We start from the raw sequence: 25,397 nt of genomic DNA, 5'->3' as shown, positions 1-25,397 counted from the left end.
AAATTTCATTCATATTTTTTTCGCTAATAATCGTTTGCTTATCTTTTCATTTTTATTTTTTTAAGCTATAAAATACGATGTTTCTTTTTTAGTCGACGAAAATTCTATTTGCAATTTAGTAAAGAAATTTGAATAAAACATTTTATTGAATAAAATACATTTTATTCAGAGAATGTGAAGTTTTATAAAAGCATGCTTCTGATAGAATATGATTATACAACAGATTGTGCTTCTTTAATGTGATTATTTTTTATTTTTTAGTTTTTTTTTCTCAATAACTGATAAGATTTCAATAATATACATACGAATGAATAAATTTGGAATAAAATATTCATCAATTTCTTGAATATATATTTTAAAAATATTAATAAAAATACGTAGTCAACATTTTTAAGCATCTCTCACAACATCGCAAATTTCTCAAAATCTTATAGGGTAAACTAACCAGTGATGGAATACTTAAGCTTAGCTTGTCTTTAAAAAAAAATCATAAAAATTTCAAAATTTGTTATTTTAGCTAAATGACGTATTTGTTATTAAATGCATGTCGACATATTTGTTATTAAATGCAAATTATGTAAAAAAAATTTAGATAACTTACATAATATTGTTTTAAGCTTTTGGTGGTTTAAATAATAAGTAGTAAGATAACCAAGTGAAGGAACAGTTCTTAAATTGAATAAACACTAAATTTTCCAGTGAATGAACACTTAATTTTGAGAATGTTTGATGCTCGTTAGGAATCCTTAGGCCACACAGATATCTGTCGCCCTGTAGATGCCTGAATTGACGGATGTTAACACAGGCGGGCATTAGGAAAAAAAAATCTTTTAAGTTTTCGTGCCCCCATTTCAGAATCTTAAGGGTCTTACGAGCTCTGTTTGAAAAGAGAATATCATATCAGATATATATATATATATATATATATATATATATATATATATATATATATATATATATATATATATATATATATATATATATATATATATATATATATATATATATAAGAAAACAAAAATTATCATTGTAGCAGTATTTGGTGGTAAATGTAGCTTATCGTAATTGAAGAATATGCTGTGCGACATTTTATGGTGAATTTGCAAACGTAGGTTTCAGAATGCATCGAAACATGTGGATGCTATTTGCTAATCATCTTTATCCAAAGAAAACCATGTAACGTAAATATCTAGCAAAATGAAGCAATTTTTTAAACAATGAATCATACAATATGCAACATATTATTTCAATATCTTATTCTTAAACATAAAATATTTCAATGTTTTTAAAATGTCACTAAACATTCAGCAATTCATTGAGTTATAGAAAAAAGAAATATCGTAAATTATAGAAAACCTTGTGAATGTGCATTAGAATTACTATACAATCTACATTTTATTTTTCAAGCACTTTTTTTTCCCTCAAACTTTCATGCCTAGAAGACTCGATTAAAGCTGTAAAAATCATTATCCCTAAAATTTTGTATATAGCTAATTTTGTATATAGCTAAAATTTTGTATAAGTTATGTTAATTTGATTTTAGTATGAAATCCTCGAATAAACATAGCAAAAATAGCATAATCTAAATAATATCAGATAAAAAGTTCATGTATTTAAATTCTAAAAACTTATAAATCGATTCAAATTTTCTTTTCAAAGGAGTATAAATTTTTTTTTTTTTTTCTTTTTGGACATAAATGAACTTAAAAATTGTCTATTGCCTAGAAACTTCGAGATGTTTTCTATTAACTATTAATTAAACCTCTCAGAGCAATCACAAAACATTATTTCAATTTTTTTACAGTCAGAAATTGGTTGCCTAGCAACCTAGTAAAATTAAGCGTTTCTCTTTTGAATCAGTCAATGGGTTATCTTAAATTATTCATTTGCGCAAGCGACTTTTTTTGGCGGTTTTCTGGACTATCGCCAAATATATAAACCTTTATTGTAACCCAATTTACGACCCAATTGTTTTAAAATTTTGTCTACCCCCCCTAATTCAAGTCTCTAGATTCCAAATATCTAAAAAAAATTATATGTTTATTCAGAGAAAGTACGTTTTTGTGTCTGATTTCGTAACTTAATTAATAGTTAGCACTAATTAATTAGCATATTTGAGGTCACCCCCAGGAACCATTAAGATTGACTCTTAGTTCGTGAAAATCGGATCATTAGAACGAAAGTTATTCAGGGTGATATCTTTTTTTTTTTTTTTGCGGACTGTACCTACGAATTGGTATTATTAATTATTTGAATGACGATTCTTTTTTGAGATAGGTATAAATAAGAAGCTATGGATTCCGCATATTTTTAAACTTTCAATGGTTATTTCTGTTAAGTGCATCTATATTCATTTAAAGTATTAGAACACCATTGAAGTCCTAATGAAAAAAATTTGCATACTTTGTAAAAAATTTTTATTGGGGTGTTGTTGTTCTGGTGAAATTTCAAGGATAGAAAAACGCAAAAATCGGCATTTTTCATTATTTTTGGCCACTAGAGACGCTAAAAGGAAACAACGCCCTAGTGGAAAAAAGTGCTTGTCTTTAACAAGGTAGAATTATAAAAATAATGAAGCAATGGTGTTGTTTACTTGACCTTGGACTGTCATATTTTCTAAACTGGCATTATCTATAAGCTACTTCAAAATTAAAAAGAAAAATTCTGTCTCATCAACAAGGATTTGAATAGCAGACATAAAGACTCTTTACATTAAAGTTATACCATCAGTCATTGATCTTATTGAACTATTCACAACACTATATAAATTTAGCCTTTTTACTATATTATTCTATAAATATTTACTTTCTATTACAAATTAATTCACTGCATTCACTTGTATATTTATACAGTAAACGCTTTCATAAATATGAAAATTACATGCTAATAACTCATTACGTGTTTCACAAATTTTAAATATATATAATGTCTACTTTATTTTATAAAATGGTAGTTAAAAATTTATTTTTTATTATTTATTTCAGTTATCTTAAATTAACCAAATATCTACATATTTCATTTCTGGATTGATTACTCAAGGATAATCGAGATCAGTAACTTTACTGACTCATCTGAAAACTTCTATTCCTTATAAAGATAATTTTTCCAGTCGGTATTAAGATATTTAAATGGCAATTCTTGGTAGAAATATTTTTTTTATTTAAAACCTAAATATCATTGTATGTCTTTCATGCATTTATATAAATAAATACAGCCTTAGATAAGGGATAATTTAAAATCTTATGCAATTGTTCTCATAGTAAGATATGTTCTTCAAAATCACTATTATTGCTTTTCTAGTACAAAAATAAAACCATTGATAACATATGTTTATCAAGATAATTTGAAGTAATCAGTTCACTACTTACACACTTGAATTTTTGAGATCGGAGATGATAATTAGAAAGGATAAAGACAAGGAATCTGAACTGTACAATGATTTGGACTAAATTCATTTTCTTAACCCTTTCCGAAATAGCAAAATTCGATTGAGAATTCTAATCAGGCCTGACACTACTAGAAAGTGCGACTTGAGACACCAATGTTCAACTCCGTAGTCTTGTAATTTTGAACCTACTCCAGACGACAAGGGAACTCTTAGATCAAGTATTGGAAGAAAGTTTGCATTTCTGGAGGACTTTAGAAGGAACTAACCCGCATTTGCGTTACACGGCAAAGAAAACCTCCTACGGTTAGCCTCACGGCAAGAAGATTCTAACCCAAGATCTGTTTGCACTGAGTAAATTTTACATTAGTTATGTGGTCGGTGCGAGCCGGATGCGGAATTCGTATCGAACAGCCATCTCTGGGATACGAAATCAGTTCACCTCATTGGAAGGCGAACGCTCTATACACTGAACCATCACGGCTCTTATGTTAATATTATTTGAAGTGTAAGTTTTTTAGCAAAGTTTCAAAAAAATCAAGAATTTTTTAAAAATTAATTTTCGTCAAAAATACAACTTTTTCAAGCAGGCTCCGGAACAAGTACCTAAATTTATTAGACTCTTTATTACTCATTACTTATGGTAAACTCCTCACTCATGCTAAACTCATAACTCATATTAAATTCATGAATTATGAGTTACAGCATTATAAGTAATTTCAGTGGCGTTGATTAGATTTCCATTTCTTTCGAAAATTTGTGATATCTTGGTGAAATAATCGACTTTGAAAACAACGACTTGGAGCTTAAATATGGGAGAATACGAAATAAAAAATTTTTTTTACAGGAACAATGATGAAAAAATTTTACGCAGAATATGCTCTTGCTCCATTAAATGCTCCTTTAAAAGTTTTTCTTTCTCTGAACTTGAGTTTGAAATTGTGACCAAATTTGATGAAGAATTTAATTAATGATAACCAATATCTTAAACAGTGCACCGTTTCATGATTTGTATTTAATTTTTTGCGCTGCTTAATATGTAAGCATTACTAAGAAAAGACATGCTTCGTATCTTATTTTTTTGTTGTTGTGTTGTTTCTGATGCTACTTGTCAATAGCAGTAAACCTGCTATGGGAAATCAAGGGGTGTCTTTCTTATTTTTCAGTGGCACCATCTATGGCCGAGAATACGATTAAAATACACACACGTCACAGCTCGTTTTGCAGGGAGGACGCATTCATTAATCCACCCATCGTAATTTTGACCTGATACAGAGAACAATCAATCACCAATGCTGTTCCCCCAGAGGTATTAATTTGTTATGGGCACTTGGAGGACTTTGTGACCCCGTAAGATTTAACGTGCACCTGTCACCATTTAATGCAGAGAACTGATTCTCCGACCAACGCGATTTGAACTCAGGAACACGAGCTCAACGTCCAACTGAGATATGCCAAGCCTAGTCTTTTTAAATCACATGATGCTACAGGGTTCATCTTTCTTCTCGAAAATGGAATAGGATCTCACTGATTTCTTTTTTCCATGTATTAGTAGATGCATGTACCTACGAATTGGTGTTATTAATTTTTTGAATAACGATACTTTTTTGAGATAGGTATAAATAAAAAGCTATGGATTCTGCATTTTTTGAAACTTTCAATGGTTTAAACTTTCAAAGAGCATCAAAGTATTAGTACACAGGGCTTGTCCTAATAAAAAAATTATATGGGTGTACTGTTGTTTTAGTTAAATTTTCAGGATAGAAAAACGCTAAATTCAGCATTTTTCATTATTTTTGAGCACTAGGGACGTTGAACAGAAACAACGCCCCAATGGAAAAAAGTGCATGTCTTTAATATTTCTTTGACCTTTGAATTTTCCAAACTGGAGGAAATTTTTTTTTATAAGATTTCAAATTTGCATTATCTATAAACTACTTCTATATTTAAAAAAAATTCTGTCCCATCAACAAGGATTTGAATAGCAGACATACTCTGAATTTCAAAATAATTCATCTTTAAATTAAAGTTATTCAAATTCTGAATTTCAAGCGATGGAAAGGAATCAGGATGGTAAAAAATAGGCAAAGAAAGGAATCTCGTTAGGAGTCAGTATCAGGATGGTAAACATTAAAACGCGGTGGCTTAATTTTCGGCATAGTTAATTTGACAGATTTATTTTTGACTTCTCTTTAAATCTAACACATCCAATCCATATGTGTCACAAGTGCAACTGTAAAATTTTTAATTCGAACTAAGTAGTGGTGAATTTAAATAAAGCAAACTATCATTACCCCGCCCACAAATAAACTGCTATAAAAATAGTTTTTTTACCCTGATTTTCGCCACCCTAAAAATGCCTCTATGACTCGCCCGTCTCGAAAAGGTTAAAGTTATACTCTCAAACATATATCGTTTCGTCTCACTGTACCATTCACAACACTACAGAATGTAGCACTTTTACAGTTTTATTCTATAACGGATTAAGATCTAATACTTATTAATTCTCTGCATTTACTGGTATAAATAGTAAATGCACTCATGAACATGAATGACTGCTTAACCTTCACTTTCTCCAAAAAATTTAGAAATTATATAATGTCTACTTCTTTTTATAAAGCGGTAATTAGAAAAAAATTAATATCGATTATATCAATTATGATAAATTTACATAATACCTGCATATTTGATTTTTGGATTGATAAGTCAAGGATACATGAGATCAGTAACTTTACTAACACGTCTGAAAACTTTTATTCCTTTTCAAAGTTGATTTTTCCAGTCGGTATTGAGAAATTCAATGGTAATTCTTGACAGAAATGTTTTTTTTTTAAAATTTAAAATCTAAACTCAGCATAGTATGTTTATCTGGCATTTATGTAAATAAATATAGCTTTAGATACGGGATAATTCAAAACCTTAACTGCAAAAATTTCCATAGATGTTCTTAAAAATCACTATTATTTCTTTTCTAGTACAAAAATAAAATCATTGATAATCTATGTTTGTCAAGATAATTTGGAAAAATTAGTCCACTACTTGCACACTTGAATTTTTGATCGGTAGTGATAATTAGAAAGGATAAAGACAAGGACTCTGAACTGTACAATTATTTGGACTAAATTCATTTTCTTAACCCTTTCCGAAACAGCACAATTCTATTTAAAATTTTAATCAGGCCAGATACTAGTAAGTGCGACTTCAGACACCAATGTTCAACTTCGTAGCCTTGAACCTAATCCAGAAGAAAAAGGAACTCTTAGATCAAGTATTGGGAGAAATTTACCTTCGCATAGGTCTTTTTAATGGAACTAACCCGCTTTTGCGTTGCATGGAGAGGAAGACCTCCCAGGGTTAGCTTCGTGGCAAAGGGACTCTCCCCCATGCTATGTCTATCATTGAGGATATTTTTACGTCAGCATTGCGGTCGGTGTGAGCTGGAAGCGGGATTTGAATAGACTAGCAATCGCTAGGATTATTTATAAAGTGATTGAATATAAAAATATGAATGTATTACTTAAATTTGTTCACTAGATAAAAACTAGTCTGTGATCGAATCTGATTTGAACTAACTTAATTTTCTAAATGTTTCTTAATCAGTGTTACGTGATGAGCCACTTTAAATATAAAAATTATTCTGTGATCGAATCTGAATAAAGATTTGGACAAAATTAAGTTTTTTACGCCTCTTCAAACTAAAATTGCTAAAACTAATTGCTAAATTTCTTCTTGGCAGGGAAAGTAAATTTTTTTTTAAAATTAATGCTTGTTTATTTGGCATGTTATTGTAAAAATAACTTGACAATAGTGCTAAGTTTAGACATCACAGTTTTCAAAAGTTATTTTCACGAAATGCAAGATCATTTTACACTATTTTTTACCCATAGATACTTTAAATAAAATAAATTTTAAATCCAAATTCTTTTTTTGAAAGTAAAACAGAAATTTAGCATATATATTTCAGAATTGAATCTGTAGTGGTTGACAAGTAAATAAGACAAACCAATTAAATTCAAAAATTAAATAAATTCCTAGACATATATTTTCTACCATTTTCTTATTTTAACTAGATTTTGTATTAAATGTTTTTTAAGTCATACTTCTCATGCGACTTCCAACAAGGTTGCGTTAAACGTTTAACGCTGCATTTTTATTGGCCGGGAAATCACGTGGTAGGATCCAGATTTCCCTATTGTTTTGGTTCTCACTAGCATAAAAATAATAAAAGTCATAAAAGTATTGTTTTTCTATAAATATTTTTTTAGTTTGATTTGATACACATATATTTAATAGGATAGTATTTTTTATTTTCAAATTTAGTGGATAACAATTGTAAAAAATGAGTGAAAACAATCCCACGGACGATGCGACGGATTTAAGGTTATGTCAAGGTACGTCTCTTGTGAATATCAATTGATTGTTAGGTTTTCTCTTCTGAAATTACATTATGACGCATTCACATACATTATTAATACAAATACATTCTCCAGGGCGAGACGATGAGGCAACCACAAGCACTTCCACTGGTTCAAGAGGTCCACGAGGGAAAAATGCACATTACCGTTATTACAGAGCACGGAAGCGAGCGGAGCAGGAAAAAGAGTCGTTGAATAGAACTAGTGATCCTTCTACGACTGCTGATTCTTCTACAATTAACGTTGCAGGCTACGAAGTTAAATTTCTTCCGCGCGGAGGGACTCCACGCACTACTTTTTTTTTTGTAAACTTGCTTACCTTCATAGTGGTCTGATCGGACTACTGACAAAAAACCGTGTGGAGGGTATCCGCTGCCGGGCGGCGTGTTCTGAATCTGGTAAGGGTGTTCGTCATCGCCATGGTCCTGCTTGTGTCTAGTTCACAGGTTTGATGTTTAAGTTTCACTACCTAGCTTTTAATCTTGAATTTGCCAGTACATTAATGTCACTAACTGTTACCACGCAGGGCAATTTATAATACTTGAGCTTTCTTGCCTCTTTCACCAAGGCTCATTCTCATCGATTCCTGCTTGTACTGGCACATTGATGCATTTTTTATTTAAGCTGAGGATTCTGTGCAGTCCCGAGTCACCTTTTTGAATTGCTTAATAGGTTGCTTTGGAGTCGATGAATCCTTTTGCTTGGGATCCTTCTTGCTTTGTATGTCTCTTGGAAATTAACCTTTTGCACTCCGAGTACTTTTAAATACTGTTTGATTTAATATCAACACTATAGCATTGGTATAATGGTAGAAATCACGTAAATCTCGGTGCGCTGCCGCGAAGCGGCATCAATCGATTCATCGGAAGTAATAAATCAATGATGAGGAGTAGTGAGGAGGAATGGAGATAGGAAGAAGAGGGGGTGCTCATAACCAAAAAGTCGAGAGGGGGTCACTATAGCATTAAAAATACACAATATACTATTGTTATCAAATTTTAAAATAATGTGGTTACTGATTATTAAGATATAAAATTTCTTAATTTTAAATAGGTGACTGTTGATGGGGCCTCAGTGTGGACTTCCGAGTGCAAAGGGTTAATACACTCGTTCAAAGCTTTTTTAATAGCTCAGTTGATATTTTTCCGGCATCAACTTTGAATTGTTCTGTTTTTTCACCCTGCGAAAGGGTGAAAATTACGCCAAACCAAGCATTTTTTCCAGGTGCGATGGTGGTTCCACTTAATCGTAAGGTCGCGTCTTGCCTATGAACCTGATAGCTGTGCTGGTGGTAGCGCTGCAACTGGCAGGGACTCCAGAGCTGGATTGTTCGAAGGTGAGGCATCAGACCAAGAGGATCCTAGAGAAGTCCAAACTTTTTGAGGCTCTGGCAACACCCTTTTTAATGGATATGAATTTTTATTTAGTGGTAGACGAAATAGTTTTTAATCAAATTTTCACAAGTATAATAATAAAAATTTTTTTATATTGAGATATAAAGTTTGCTAAAACATTTCCCGCAAAGCAGTTGGTATCTTTGAGTATATTGTAACTGTCGAATTAGTATCTTCTAATCTGAGTATTTTATTTAATTTTGTAACCGTTGTTGATCAGCTGAGCCAATGTTTGGATTTACGACTACTAATGTTTAACTCCGTAGCCTTGTAATTTTGAATCCAATCCAGAAAACAAGGGAACTCCTGGATCAATTATTGGGAGAAATTTGCCTTCGTGGAGGAGTTTTTGATGGAACTACCCCGCATTTGCGTTACATGGAGAGGAAGAGCACGAGAACCTCTCACGGTTAGACAGATGGTAAAAGGACCCTAACCCATGATATGTCTACCACTGAGGATATTTCACGTCAGCACTGTGGTCGGTGCTAGCCGGATACGGATTCGTATCGACCAGCCATCGCTGGTATCCGAACCTCATTGGAAGGTGATTGCTCTATCCCCTAAGCCATCGCGGCTCTTTTAATCTGAGTATGCTGCAATTCATAAGTAGTATGCTTGATAGAGTTTAATTTTTTGTTGTTGCTTTTCTTATCATAGCAAAAATTTAAACGGTCCTAAACATCATGATACATAAATAGTTTTAAGTGTAAAGAATATAATGTTTACTCGACGAATTCAAATGCAAGATAAATAAAAAAGTGCTTGTCTGTATCAATTTTTGACCAAATCTTCAAATATTTTTCAATGGCAATTTCGAATTCTGCATTTAAATACATTGGTACATATATTTATATGCAAATACATTTAAATACAACACGTTGTGGATTTTAATCACGTGTTGGGATGCTATCAGAATGGAATGAGGGTGGGGGTAGGGTATATTTGTAAATATGAATGCATTTGATCTTTATGTTATATTTTAGAAGGATTTGCTGAAGGATGTCAAAAATCCTGGAATCTATCTGTTGTTCTCATCTCATGGCAACCTCCAGCTGTTTGTGTTCGTTGGCATTTTAACCCGAAAAATATAACCATTGCCAGATTCGAAGTAACTTACCGTCCACTTAATGCTTGGTACGTTGTGTTTCTGTCTCTCTTGTTCTTAGAATAGAATAATTTTAATTTACCCATTCATGCAAGTTCGCTTATAGGAAATAAAAAAAGCATAAATTTTGGTAAAAGCACAATAATTATTTTCAAGGAAAGAGAATAAAAGACTAAATGTGGCAATATAGCTACATTTTTTCCAAAAGTAACAGTTTACATACATAGGTAAACAATCTTTTAGCAGCAAATATTTTGGAAAATTTTACACGTCAAAACTTTTGATAAAATTTAAAAGATCATGCTTGGAGTTTTTACAAGTGATACAATTTTTACACATGCAAATTTCGGAGCGATCAAGATGAGGCGAAGCGATCAAGATAAGGTCTACCACTGAAGATATTTCCAGTCAGCACTGTGGTTGCTGCAAGCCGAAGCTGAGATTCGAACTCGGTTCACCTCATTGGAAAGCGAACGCTCTATCCCTTGAGCCATCACGACCCCACTAATAATTAGAATCAATGATGATACATAATATTTTATACTTTTAAGCAATTTCATGTAAACAACAGCAAAGACGCATAGAAAACAAGGATATAATGTATGTATGGCTCATGACAAAGAAATATGTCAGCCTGAAAGAATAAAGAACTATCCATATGAAGCAACACTGGTTTGAATTCCAAGGATAACTTGTCGATTTCAATATTGCCCTATCTATCGCCGACCACAATGCTTAGGTAAAATAAACCGAGTTGTGGGTGGATTAACCCCTTGGGGACGGATGATTCTGAAAAGCATTCGTACAAAATCAGAATCAAGTTGCAATTAAATAAAAAACGGTAACTTAAATGTAGTCGTTGCTGATTTGACAGACTTACTTTGCTTTTATTTTAATTATTGTTAGTTTGATCATATATATAATCAATGTTGATTCAAAGTGTAACTAAATAGTTTTATTTCGAACAAAGTAATGGTGAATTAAATAAATCAAACAATTGTAACTCAGCCCACAAAAAAACTGCTAAAGAAATACTTTGATTACCAGCTTTATCTTCTTACCCTGGTTGATACGGTTTTTATGCCGGCACGTATTTGTTACAGTCGGCACGAAAGGGTTAAGAGCTAGAAACCTTCAGCTGTTATGCTAACTGTTAGAAGTTTCAAGATTTTTCTCGCCATATAATGCAAATCTAGGTTAGATCCATCAAAAAGTCCTCCAAGAAAGCAAGTGTGTCTTAATGTTTGACTCAGTTGAATATTTAAACAATATGCAGTTGGGCATTGACAACCACAAATCCAATGTAGATCAGCTGGTATTACTAGTATTGCTGGTACAGCTAGTATACACTACACTAGTATTAGAGAAGTATAAAAGGACATTGTGGTGCTAATCACCAAAAACACTCCTCTGCATAATTTAAAAATGCGGTTCTTCATTATATCGTCATAAGTTATTTTAAGTATCTTTTTTAGTTTATGCTTATAAAGAGTTCGTTTTTCAGACCAATCTTCTTGTTAGGTTTATATATCTATGTTGAATGCAGTTTTTCGAAATGTCTAGTAGAAAAGTGTTAATTTTTAGGTACAACTTGATTTGTATTCAGCAAATATTTTTTTTTATAACAGTCGTTGAATAGTCGACCCAATTTTTGGGTTTACGACTACTGATGTTCAACTTCGTAGCCTTGTAATCTTGAACCCAATACAGAAGACAAGGAAACTCCTGGATTATTGGGAGAAATTTGCCAATGAGGACTTTTTAATGGAACTAACCAGCATTTGAGTTACATGGAGAGGAAAACCACGAAAATCTCCCAAGGATAACCTGACTGCAAGGGGACTCAAAACCATGATCCGTCTACCACTCAGGATATTTCCCGTCAGCACTGTGGTCGATGCGAGTCGGATGCGAAGTTCGTATTGACCGGCCATATCTGGGATTCGAACCCAGTTCACCTCATTGGAAGGCGGATGCTCTATCCCCCATCGTGGCTCGTCTGATGTTAATTGAAATTAACTAGTCCATGATTTTTTTCGTCTATTACCAGCCATCAAGAAGCAAAATATCAAATATAAATATAAATCAAGTGGTCCTGATCATTGAAAATGTATTTAGAGTTAGCATAAATGTGGATATACCTAATTCAGAAGATTTTAATTTTACTCTCATTTCAATTTTGTCTTCCGTAATATATCATAGATTTTAAGTTTATATCAGCCATTTTTAATTTGAGGTTATTCTATTATTTCTAATTTGGGAGAATAAACAAAGTCGAAGCTTTAAAATAATGCTTTAAATTAATTTAATATGAAGCAATTTGTGTACCACATACCTGCCAACTTTTACGCATTTGGCGTAAAATTATATTTCTACATTTTAAGTGGTAGTAAAACATATGCTTTCTATACATTTCTTGCATTTATAAACTTAATTTATAATTTTTTTGATTCACCACTATTTTTTAAATAAATTAATTGTATATATAAATATAAAACACAAATTTTGCAATCCACATTAGCTTTCTCAAAATACAGCAAATGTTTCTGCCTAAAATTGTAATTGAAATAAAATTTTACTACCAGTGGGGAAAAACATCCTCGAACGAATTAAAAGTTGGCAGGTATGGTACCACTTTTTTTACACACTGATTGTGGATAACGCATATTATTTCATTTATATGATATAAATAATATTGAATTTAGGTACTGCGCATTTTTTACTTTAACATAATTGTTTATTAGGTATCGAGTGGTGCATGATATTCCTGGAGATGAGAAGTCAGTGATATTGGAGCAATTACAACCTGGTGCTGAATACCAACTACATGTCGTGGCCTTTGATCTTTCTGGAAACCCTACAAACATTAGTAACAAATTGCTCTTCATTTCTCCCGATGTTCTGCGTAAGTATCGTATTTCGCTCAAGTATCAGAATTATATTTTAACTTATTTATCAGCATCAGAGATGTCAACTGCTCCGGACGAGCCATGATAATTTAAAACATGGTAAAAACTTCAAACTAAAATTGGCAATAATTTGACTAATTTTGCTTACTTTTTAAACGGTGTAGCGAGATTTAATTAAAACAAAAGTTGCGAATTATATATGCCGTCAAATTATTTAGAAATAGCTGGTAAGGAATATCTTTTTTAAGCTGCAAAAGGTTTCAAACTTGATAGTACAACAGATGTGTTTCTTTAGACTTTAAACAGATAATTTTACCAGATACTTTCTTTTTTTCTTCTTTCCTCCAAGCCCTGAGCATGTAAGTTTACCAGATACTTAAAAGTGGTTGAAACAACTAGGCTAAGGGCCGGGATAGCCTGGTCGGTAGGGCGCTGGGCCCATGTCCGAGAGTTCGAACCCCGACGGCCGAAGACTCCCCGTGTAATTGGTGACTGATGCACGTTGAAATTCTGTCGAGTCACAAAGTCCTCCATGTTCCCATAAAAATCAATACCTCTGGGGATACTGGATTGGAGACCGATTGTTCTCTGATTCAGGTCAAAATTACGATCTGTAAATGTATGAATGGGTCCGCCTTGTAAACAGGTGTGACGTATGATGTGGCAGAAGTCGAATTCTTGGCCATAGGTGGCGCCACTGAAAAACAAGAATCGCGCAATCTGCCTTAAATTTGCTCGGTTTCACCAAGCAGGCTTGCCCGTGGGGCAAGTGGCATTAGAACCAACCAACCTCAACTAGGCTATCTTGCAACCTTTAAGAATATTTACGAGGTGTTACTATTATTCCATTAAGAGCCAAAGTTTCCATGAACTTTTGTTGAAAGGATTAAGACTGGTGACTCTATTAATTTCGTACCTTGAATTTATCTTGGAAGAACAAGCTACTACTGGTCTGGTCCGAAAAATGTAACTGGGCACCTGAGGCCAAAATTAGCCCTTTTAGCTTTCATCTTGTAATGGTAGGCATCTTTAAAAAACTGATTACATGCTTGGAACACAAATGCCAAAATGCAGAGTAAAAATTAGAAAATAGCACATTGCTATGACAATAACTGAAATATAACATGAAAGTACATTTATGAATACATAAAAATAGGAAAACAAGTAGAAATTATCTACTAAATTATACACAAAAATACAAGCCACCATGAATGATTGTTGTAAATATATAGATAAGAAGAAAAAGAGGTAGCCAACACTATAAAATATTAGATAAGTTTAAAAATAAATGTTCCACTACTTTTTCCCCAAATAGCTATTTACGTCTAAACAAAATGTTGCATTTTCCCAAAAGTAGTCTTAAATGGATTAAAGCACGAGACTGTTTCTGCAAAGCATTATATTTAAAGTAATTATCACCTTCAATATAAACCTTTTCTCTACTCCTACGACGTTCTAAGTGAATTTTTCATTGATCGAAACAGTGCTGGAAGACTTCGTCTGTGATATTGCCCATAGCGTATGCCGCTTTCTTTTTTAACCTCTTCGAGACGAGCGAGTCATATATGCATTTTCATGGCGTCGATAATCAGAGTAAAAAATATATAACTGGGAGCCAAGCTATTTTTATAGCAGTTTATTTGTGGGCGGGGTAATAATAGTTTGGTTTATTTAATTCACCACTACTTAGTTCGAGTTAAAAATTGTATAGATACACTTTTAACACACATGGATTGGATGAGCTGTCAAATAAGCTATGCCCAAACTTAAGCTACCGCTTTTGATTTTTTACCATCCTGGTACTGATTCCTTACGAATACATTTATGACTCGCCCGTCCCGAAAGGGTTAAGGATTCCGAAATTGCATCCGATAATAATTGTCGGAGCCGATTGAGCCTCCTCCCACATGCAACCTTGTGATCATTTACTTAAGCTTAATCACATTTAACCGACAACGTGTTACCCTTTTTAATGAATGAAGGATTTGTTGGGTAAAATTCATCATCCTAACAATTTCTCATTTCTGCGAGCTATTGGCATTTATAATATTGTATTTAACTCTTTCATCTGATTTATTTCGCTTTTATTGTTACCAATGTACCATTTAAGCTATATCGTTTATTTTATGTAATTAGGCTTTTATCAGATTTTATTGACTTCTTAACATACTTATCTCGCTTTTAACAGTTTTATTACCTTCGCGTATTTTACAAAGATAAATATTTTATAAAGATCGGACAAGTCTGCAAATTCTCTTGATTTCTTACACCAAACTCTTTTTGCAAATTGTTTTATAGAGCAAGAGACAAAGCTTTCGGAATTGCTGGTAACTTTGCTAATATTTTAAAAGCTTCACTGCGAGAAAGCTGGAGAAAAGTGGCGTTGCGAATGAACTTTTTAATCACTTATGTGTAGTGGTGTGGAAAATATGTTGAAATTTATAAAAATTAATACGTAAAAACATAAACTTAGATATCATTAACACGTTCACGCCGGGAAAAGTGAAAATACTGGTACGGGAAAAGAGAAAATACTGGTAGAAGAACTATTTCAATATTAGATAATATTTGGGAAAAGTTAATCTATTCTCAACAATAACAATTCACTGTAAGAAAATTTATCACGGCGAAGAAGCAATTCAATATAAAAATTGCATCCGTTAAAAACAATTGGTAGTTTTGGATTTTTATTATTCCCGGAAAAAAACTAAAAAATGAAATTTATTGCTACCAGTTTTTACTCCGATGCGCTGCCAAGATGAGACAATCTAGGGTGACCCATCGGTGGGCCACCCCGGCGTGAACGTGTTAAAATAAACTTTTACAAAAAGCGTTTAAAGTTGGCAGCCCCGTTTGCCATGAAAAATAATGACAAACAACATATGGGGTGCATTTTCGACGGAAAAGCCACGATTCATTGGCGACTAGCCTCCCCACTTTTTTTTTTTTTTTTTTTTTTTTTTTTTTTTTTTTTTTTTTGTAGTCCGATCAGATCACTGTGTAAGTACACAAGTGTACCAAAGAGCTATTCAATATAAAATATATTAAAAAGTGATAGCAAATATATGTCTAAAAATTTATTTAATTTACGAATTTGATTGGTTTGTCTTATCTACTTGTCAACCAGTACAGATTCAATTCTCAAATATCTATGATAAATTTCTCTCAATTACTTTTAATATATAATTTGGGTTCATGCTCATAACTGGTTCACTTTTTAAATAGTCTGCACAGACTACTTATAAAAAACCGTGTGAAAGCTTTCAAATGTAGGAGGTGATGGACTGACAGACAATTTGTTGAAAGCTACTTGTTATACTTAATCACCAAGTGGTGATCAGTTTTTCCATATACCATTAGATAAAAGAATTTCTGAAACTGTGAAATCCCGTAGTTGTTGGAGAGTATAATATTGCTATCAAAATTCCGTAACAAGATTTACATCCAGTCTAAAAAAATTTTTTTGTTTATTTATAGAAAAAGATAACTGGAGTCAGAAGACAATCTTGGATGATGAGGTTACCACTCCATTTAGAGTGCGAGAGGAAGAGGTCGTCATAGTGGTGCTTGTCCTGTCTGTTTGGGTTTTCGTCATGGTGCTTTTCTTCAAGAAATGGGGAAAGATTCGTATGTTGGAATCTTATCAGCCGCAATACCATGCTCAGAGTGTTATCGCAAAACCAAGTCGTCAGCCGCTCAACGATGTCTTGGCACCGCTAGAACGATTCAACTTAGAATTCGGTGCTACATCTACGCCTTATCACACAAACAGGATGCGCTCTAGACAGAATTCTGTTTTCGTGGGTAGTCCTTATAGAAGTAGGAGCGGTTCCGTGATGTCAGAACCCAGAACCCCACGAAAAGTGAAAAGTGCCGAGGACATAAAGTCGCTGTCGATTCAGATAGAAGGCCTCCAACAAACTACTCCACTTTAAAAAAAGGGACTCCTTTGCCTTACATTCTAAAATATTTTTTTTCTCATCGAAATCAAAAGTAGAATTCTGTATTAGGAATATAGAAGTTGTAGCTTCTCTATACTTTAGGAACTTCATATTCCACGAAAAGTGAAACGTGGGGATGGCATCAATTTAGTGACTATTCCAGTAGGGCATGACTGCCAACTACTACGCTTTTTGCAAAATGTTCTATAGAATGATAGATGTTTCAAAACCAAAACTTTTGGTAATTTTACTAACATTTTTAAATTCTCACCACGACAGATCTGGAACAAAGTGCAGCGATGCCAACTGCTCCGGACGCGCCATAATAATTTAAGAAACGGTAAACAACTACATACTAAAATTTGCAAACATTTGACTAAAGTAATTTACTTTTTTTATCGGGGTCGCAGGACTTTACTGGAAATAAAAAGTGGCGAATTATTTAAATTTTTGAATTATTTAGAAATAGTGTGGATGAAAACCTAATAAATTAAATTTATTAAACCAAGATTCACATATTAATAAACTACCATTCGAAAAAATTTATTTGCTGTCCAGAGCAAGTTGGCATCGCTGCTTAAAGATGTGTTGTATATGAACTTTTAAATCATTTGTATGTAGTGGTGTGGAAAATTAGCTTAAATGAATTAAAAATATTACATTAAAACATAAACATAGCTACCACTAGAATACATTTTTACAAAAAGAGTTGAAAGTTGGCAGCCCTGGTAGAGTCGTGTGCTTTTAACTAACTGCTGCGCTTTGAAAACGATCATCCTTCGACTTTTTTTTTTCTGTTCATAAGAGTATAAATAAATAAAAATTGAACAAAATAAGAAAGTTTATATTATTTGTGTCAGTTTGATTCATGATACCAATGCGCTTTAAAATTCTTTTTAAATTGGTTGTAAATTTACATTTAACGTAATTTTGGTGCATAATATGTAGTTTGTTGATTGATATGTAATTCAATGCTCAATAACGTTATTACGCTGATTGAAATATCTTTTAACATTAGATACCACTTTAACATTTAATTGCACCATTTCTATTTTTTTTAAATGGGGCTACATTTTCATTCCGATATAAATCATTAAGTGTAAAAAAATTAAGCATAAAATATAAAAAAATAATTTCTTATGATATATTAGGCATACTGGTCTGCTAACCTTTTACAGCAATGCAAAAGGTTCTTTTATAACGGAAAATGGTAGGGTATTTATCCTTTAATCTAAGTCGTGGTAATGCTAAGCTAAAAGAGACCAGGGGCGGATCCAGAAATTTTTCCTTGGGGGGGGGGGGTCATAGGCTCAGATTCATTAAGCGTAAAAATTAATTAAATTTTTTTTTATAAAAAAAATTTTTTTAAATATTTTTTTTTGAAAAAAAAAAAAAAAAAACTGGAGTTTTTAATTCTAGTCATCTCATTTATTATTGAAGTTATACTTCTTATGCGACTTCCAACAAGGTTGCGTTAAACGTTTAACGCTACATTTTTATTGGCCGGGAAATCACGTGGTAGGATCCAGTTTTCCCTCATTCATTTCCATATTGTTTTGGTTCTCACTAGCATAGAAATAATAAAAGTCATAAAAGTATTGTTTTTCTATAAATATTTTTTTAGTTTGTTTTGATAGGGTAGTATTCTTTATTTTCAAATTTAGTGGATAACAATTGTGAAAAATGAGTGAAAACAATCCCACGGACAATGCGACGGATTTAAGGTTATGTCAAGGTACGTCTCTTGTGAATATCAATTGATTGTTAGGTTTTCTCTTCTGAAATTACATTATGACGCATTCACATACATTATTAATACAAATACATTTTCCAGGGCGAGATGATGAGGCAACCACAAGCACTTCCACTGGTCCAAGAGGTCCACGAGGGAAAAATGTCCAATATTACCGTGATTACAGAGCACGGAAGCGAGCGGAGCAGGAAAAAGAGTCGTTGAATAGAACTAGTGATCCTTCTACGACTGCTGACTCTTCTACAATTAACGTCGCAGGTTGCAAAGTTTAACTTCTTCCACGTGGAGGGACTCCACGCACTATTTTTTTTTCATAATGAACAAACAATACATAAATAATTCAAGTATTTAAAATCTTTAAACAATAAATGTAATGCGTTTTTTAGAAACTTTGGCAAATCTGTCAAAGATTTTTTCAACATCCAAATAAATTTATTTCTTTTGTAAACTATTAAAAAAATAATTATATTTTTTTGGGGGGGGGATCTTGACCCGTATGACCCCCCCCCTCCCGCTGTATCCGCCACTGAAGGAGACCAAGCATACATATGGTACAAAAGAACATGTGATTACATGGTCAAACTTGTGTCGTAAATATCCGACAGAACTAGGCAGTACAAACATTTAAGGTATGTGCTGCACCACTTTTTTTTTTATAAAGACTTCTTTTGCATCGTTTGTATAATTTTGCTATTTTCGAAGCTGTTTGGTTTTGTTGTGTGGTGAAGTTTTTAAACTTTTTGCGAAATTACATAAAATTCTGAAAGCTATAATTTTTAATTGTCTACCACTCTGTAAAATACTTTGTAAAAAGCGTTGCAGTTGGCAACCTTGCAACTACCACACCAGAGCTATTCGACTTCAAAAGCAGGGTAGCCATAAAAGTAGTGACAAATATTTCATGAAGTTACGGGAAAACTTAATGGTTTTAATTTGGGGATCTAAGTTAGCCAATTTTATCATTTATAACTTAGCATACATTTCCTTGTAATAAACCAATGTAATTTTGTAAATGAAAGTAATAGTGACAACATGTTTCTTTACCTTTTTCTTTTCTTTATCTTCTTTTCTATTCTTTATTTATATCTTTATCTTTTCTTTATCTTATATTTCACATGGTTAGCACAAATTCAAAAAAAAAAAAAAAAAAAAAAAAATCTGTACTTTTCCGTTGGCTGGGTGTAAGCGAAAAGTGGCCAAATAATGTAGAATTCCACCAAAATTATTACAACCATAAGGGGAATATTAGTTTGGGGCCACGTGCTCTATTCTCTGAATTCATTCAAAACAAAGCACGTTTTGCGTTCTTTCTCCCATCTTAATTTTTGTTTAAAAAATAATAAAAATTTAGGATTTACCAAATTACGATCAAAATTAAGATCTCTGTATGGATAAATGGGTTCGCCCTATAAACGGGCTGTGACATGTGTGTGTAGCTAATTCTTAGTCATAGATAGCGCCACTGCAAAACAGGAAAAGCACCCTTTGCCTTAAATTCGCTTGGTTTCACCATGCAGGCTAGCTGGTATTGACAAGTGGCATTAAAAACAACAACAAGTTATCAAATTAATTCTGTTTATAGTAGCTTAACACCTGAATATTCAGGAATATTTCTTCTGAAAGAAATTGTTTAATTATACTCGCAACGAACCTAACCTTAAACATTGATTATTGAATCATATGCAATTTCCAGAAAAATTGGTTCTCATTAATGTGTTTCTATAATTTTGTTATATCAGGAAGCAATAAATAAATACATTTTTCATGCACGCAAAATGTTCCTACTTTTATCGAAAGTTTTTTTTTTTTTTTTTTTTTTTTTTAATGAAAATTTAAAGTGATGACAAACTTTGTGATTTTCAATACATTTATTAGATAGTAATTTTACGCTTCAGCATTTTATATTAGATTTAATAATTTCTTTAGAATTATTTTGACTATATGTAAAATAATTAAACTATACTTAAAACTATACTAACTTACTTCAATAAGTAAAATATTTAAACTCTACAATTACCTTAATTACTTTTTGATACTACTTTTGATTACTTTTTGATTCACGTATCACTAAAGAGAGAGCAAACAGAGAGACATTCATGTCCTGAATCCGTGAATATCCACTTACAAAAAAATAAGGTTTTTTTGAGGTCGTTGTGAGGTTGATGGACGTAAAAAAATACATCAGAGATAGAAAATGAGGTCATGTTTTGCACCGCAAATTAACTTCATTTATAAATGCAATCAATTAATAAAATGACCTTATTAATAAACTTCAATTTCAGCCTCATATATAACCCAGAAATGATTTAAGTTTACATTATTCACCCCTCAAATATACGTATTTGCTTGAAGTGTAAAAAAAAAAATAATCTGTACACCTCAAAAACAACTTCCCTGCTCTGGTTGTCGTAAAGTGGATTTCCATCAACCTCAAGTGTGAATAAAACAACTTCATACACCTTGGGAGGTTTTGATCTTTTAAGGTTGTCTTTGAAATCAACTTCGAATAAACCTCAAATAAACCTTGACATCTCTAAAACAACCTCATATAAACCTCAAAAATATCTTCAATTTTTGACTTTGCAATCTGGACGGAATTTAAAAACCGTAATACAAAAAATTTATTTGTTTAAAATATTATAACAATTAAGGTAAGTTTATATAATACCATTTTTTAATTTTTCAATATCTAAAGGATCAAGTCAACACATAGAATCTAACATTAGTTGATAGAATAAGAGAAACAAATTTTTGATCTTAAACGATACTGAAACCTGACGGGCAGAGCACACACAGTAGGTGGGGAGTGAATGTGGATAGTCAAATGATGAAGCTTGAAGCATTTTTTTATTAAACACTGTACCATCTCGATACAGTAAATAACTAAACAATAATTACTCATAATTCAACTTAAACATATAAGGGTAATATGTTTAAGTTGGTATTAATATGTTAAGGGTCGTCCATCAACCAGATACAACGACATAGTAAAGGGACATATTAAAGTGATAACTACTTTAAAAAATACATGCCTTTTAAATAAGTTCAGTAATTACATGCACACAAAATGACGTCACTCACTGTGAAACAAAATATCCCTGTTGCCAACACACTGCCGAAACTCTAATTAATTCAATATGCTCAAAGGAGTAACGTACCACTTCAATAAAATCGTTAATGCGTACATAACTTAGATAAACTGCGGAAAAATCTTCATTCAAGCTTACAAAACTGAAATTCCCATCTGGTATCATAAAAACTATACAGGCCTACTTACATAATAGAACTTTTCAAGTTAACTTTAAACACATGAAGTCAACAAACAGAAAAGTAACAGCAGGAGTGCCCCAAGGAAGCATTCTTGGGCCCAAATTCAAAAACCCTATCATTGCCCTACAAAAACTCCAAGAAAAATTGAAGGAAATCGAAACATGGTGTCTAGACTTGAAGTTCAAAGTAAATGGACAAAAATCAAAACTACTAATCATCCAGCATAAAAGAAAAACCATCCTCCCCAAAAATCAAGTTGTTCTCTTTAATGAAATTATTCCCATAGTCAAAAGCGCAAAATATCTTGGTCTGGTCATAAACAGTAAATTTAATTGGAAAGATCACGTCAAAACAGTATCAACAAAGCACAAGCAGTCTGTCACAGATTACAAATCCTTCTTCAGAACCCTAAAATGGAACTCAGACTTAAACGTTTACTCTTCATCTCGATGATCCGTCCCATCCTAACTTATGCATCTCCAGCTTGGTGCAACATCTCCACATCACTCCTTAAAAAACTCAAAATATGCCAGAATAAAATCCTCAGGAAAATAACAAAAGCAAGATGATTTAGCCGAAATAAAAACATACACATAGATTTCCTCAACATAGATTTTTTAGATCATCATATTGCAAAGCTAAATTTCAGTTTTTTTTAAAAAAGACCATAAATTGTGACACCGCAGGATTCAATGAAATTTTTACTTTTGAAAACTTAAGAGAAGACTAAACCTTAGGCCGATGGCAGCTCATTTTTGCAGTGACGTAATTTTAGCTAAAATACAAAATGTTTAATTTCCTTATACTCCAATTGCATTCTAATTACCAGAAAGAACCACCTTTAAGATCACAATTCAAGACGAATGGGAAAAAGGCCGCTAACGGCCCCAGGCACCCAGATATATTTTGATGATGATGAAAAACTTTCATTCCGCACTTAAACGGATTACTCTAGTTAATCTACAGATCAGATAGGTAATGCGAATATTAATGGCTTAAGAGCTTTTCTCGGTATCATAAACAATAGCAAAAACTTCCATTTTTATTTTTCAATTCAAAGTAAAATTCTTGAAAATAATTTTAGAGAGAAGTTTCTTAGAAAGCAGGATATAGTTTGTTATTTTGTAAAAATAAGAAGTCTACTGAGATTTCTAAAATTGGTGCTCTCTCTGGTTTGGTTTACAATTGTTATGATTGAGTCAAAGTGCTGGCTACTCATAAAAGACGATTGGACGTATGCCCTTAGGAAGAATAAATTCACAACTACAAACATAAGAATAACTGTTATTTGAAGTTCTATTCAGTAAAAGAGAAGAGTTGAACTTTTCTTACTATAAAAATAAAGCATGAGAGTGTAAGACCAACTTTTTTTTATATTGGAATTTTCTTCTGCAATAACTTCTAAATTTCATTTTCGTATCTTCCTGAGTCTATTTTGTTGGACATATTTTGGTAAAATTTCGTGTCTTATAACTTATAAAATACAAATTTATTATTTTTTTTCAATTTTTGATACATAAAGCAGTTGTTTGAGCAGAAATATTCAAAATTTCCTAATATATTGATAATAACTAATAAAAAATTGAATAAATTTGACTGTAATAGGGAGGGATAGTAGGATGATTGGAAATTTGACTGTAGGAGGGAGGGTTATATTACAAATCAGGTGGCCGAGTGGTTAGCGTGCCTGACTACGAAGCCTGGTTCGAATCCCACTCTGGGCATGGATGTTTCTCTCTCTCTGTGTTGTTTTCTGATGTGCGAATGTATGAATGTGGCCCACCCTATGAACGGGTATTTGTTGCAGTGTGGCGTGGGTAATGTTGCTCCCCTCCGTGTCTTTGGTTCACAGGTGCCCACTAGGTAACGACAAATGAGCAACACTTCCGGCATCTTCTAAGGCGAAAAACGAAAGTTCAGTGCCAGCAGTTATATATATATATATATATATATATATATATATATATATATATATATATATATATATATATATATATATATATATATATATATATATATATATATATATATATATGTAGTGCCAGTTCCTATCTGTAGTGCCAGTTCCAATCTATAGTACCAGTTCCTGTGCTGTAAGCTGATCTAGCTAGAGATCTAACCAGATTATGACAGATTATGTAAGCTGCAAGTTAGACCCCGTGCGAATTTCCCAAAGACACGAGAGACACGGGAGCGCGTAATGGAACTAACAAAAAAGGAGACGCTGATGAATTCCAAAAGAGGATGAGCAATGATGATTTTCTTTTAACTTCACGATGACGAACTCATTTATTTTGTGTTGTTCCTGTGTTTGTTTATCGTCCATCTTTATGTAAATTTAGCGTTTAATATATGTTTTGTTAAAGTACAGTGCCTCTTATTTTCAAAGACGACCACTCATGCCGTCCCCACATAATCAGAAGTGGTTTCAAGAACAAATTGATGGTGAAGAAATTAGATTGAGAAAAAATTGCTAGTAAAAAGAAAATTATTGGCGAAGAAAATTGGATGCCGAATGGTTTCATTCTTGTGAAAGTAAGTAACGGAATGGCGTTGTGATGAAACTTTCGTTTTTTTATTTCATCTCTGCAACTACAATTGGGGTACGTATCGTACATTTGTGACATCTACATTTATTATTAGACTTTTATTCATTAATCAAAAATGATTCTTAACGATATTAAGCAAGTAAGCAAAGCATTGAAAAATTTTAAAAAAGACAAAATAGGACTTTTACATAAATTTATTTTCGATGTAGAAGGCGATCGTTCAAACAGAAAACGATTAAGAAATTTTACTGGTTTCAATTTTACTTTAGACAGCGAAGAATTTCAAAATAAATTAAAAAATATTGAAAAAGAATTCACTCTTAACCAACTTATAACTCTTTCCAATATTCTAAATATTTCGTACGAAGGCAATGAAACCGAAATTGCAATAAACATGTTGACGTTATTAATGGATTTGAATAAACTGGCAGAGTTCGCCAACAGCGCCAACGCGTCTAGTTCAGAGTCGGACGACGACATAAGCAATCCTCAAAGTGAAACTGAACCTTTGATTAAAGAGAAGGAACACAATTTTCCAGTGCAGAGAAATGATGAAAATAAAAACAGTAATTCGTGTTTAAAAGATAAAAATAATTCCTGTAGAAATTTCGAATTTCAAAATGTTGCTATTAATTATTCTGATATCGAAAGTACTATTTCTAAGTATAATGCA

General features: G+C 32.4%; 1 protein-coding gene across 1 annotated transcript in view; it reads left to right on the top strand.

Annotated features, from left to right (window-relative positions):
- The window catches only part of LOC107442942 (uncharacterized), a 96,471-nt gene extending 78,479 nt beyond the window's left edge, over positions 1–17,992 (top strand). Inside the window, exons 4-6 of the mRNA XM_021144629.4 lie at positions 10,181–10,331; positions 13,047–13,207; positions 16,689–17,992. Of these exons, the coding sequence (XP_021000288.3) occupies positions 10,181–10,331; positions 13,047–13,207; positions 16,689–17,146 (770 nt within the window). The 3' untranslated portion in view covers positions 17,147–17,992. The remainder of the gene's footprint in view (positions 1–10,180; positions 10,332–13,046; positions 13,208–16,688) is intronic.
- Positions 17,993–25,397: the final 7,405 nt, after the last annotated feature.

The sequence above is a fragment of the Parasteatoda tepidariorum genome, chromosome 9 (assembly GCF_982258835.1).
Source record: "Parasteatoda tepidariorum strain Cologne lab strain chromosome 9, Ptep-v5.0, whole genome shotgun sequence".
NCBI classification, from domain to species: Eukaryota; Metazoa; Arthropoda; class Arachnida; order Araneae; family Theridiidae; genus Parasteatoda; species Parasteatoda tepidariorum.
Note: the sequence above shows the minus strand (reverse complement) of the source record. Positions and strands in the feature narration are given on the sequence as shown.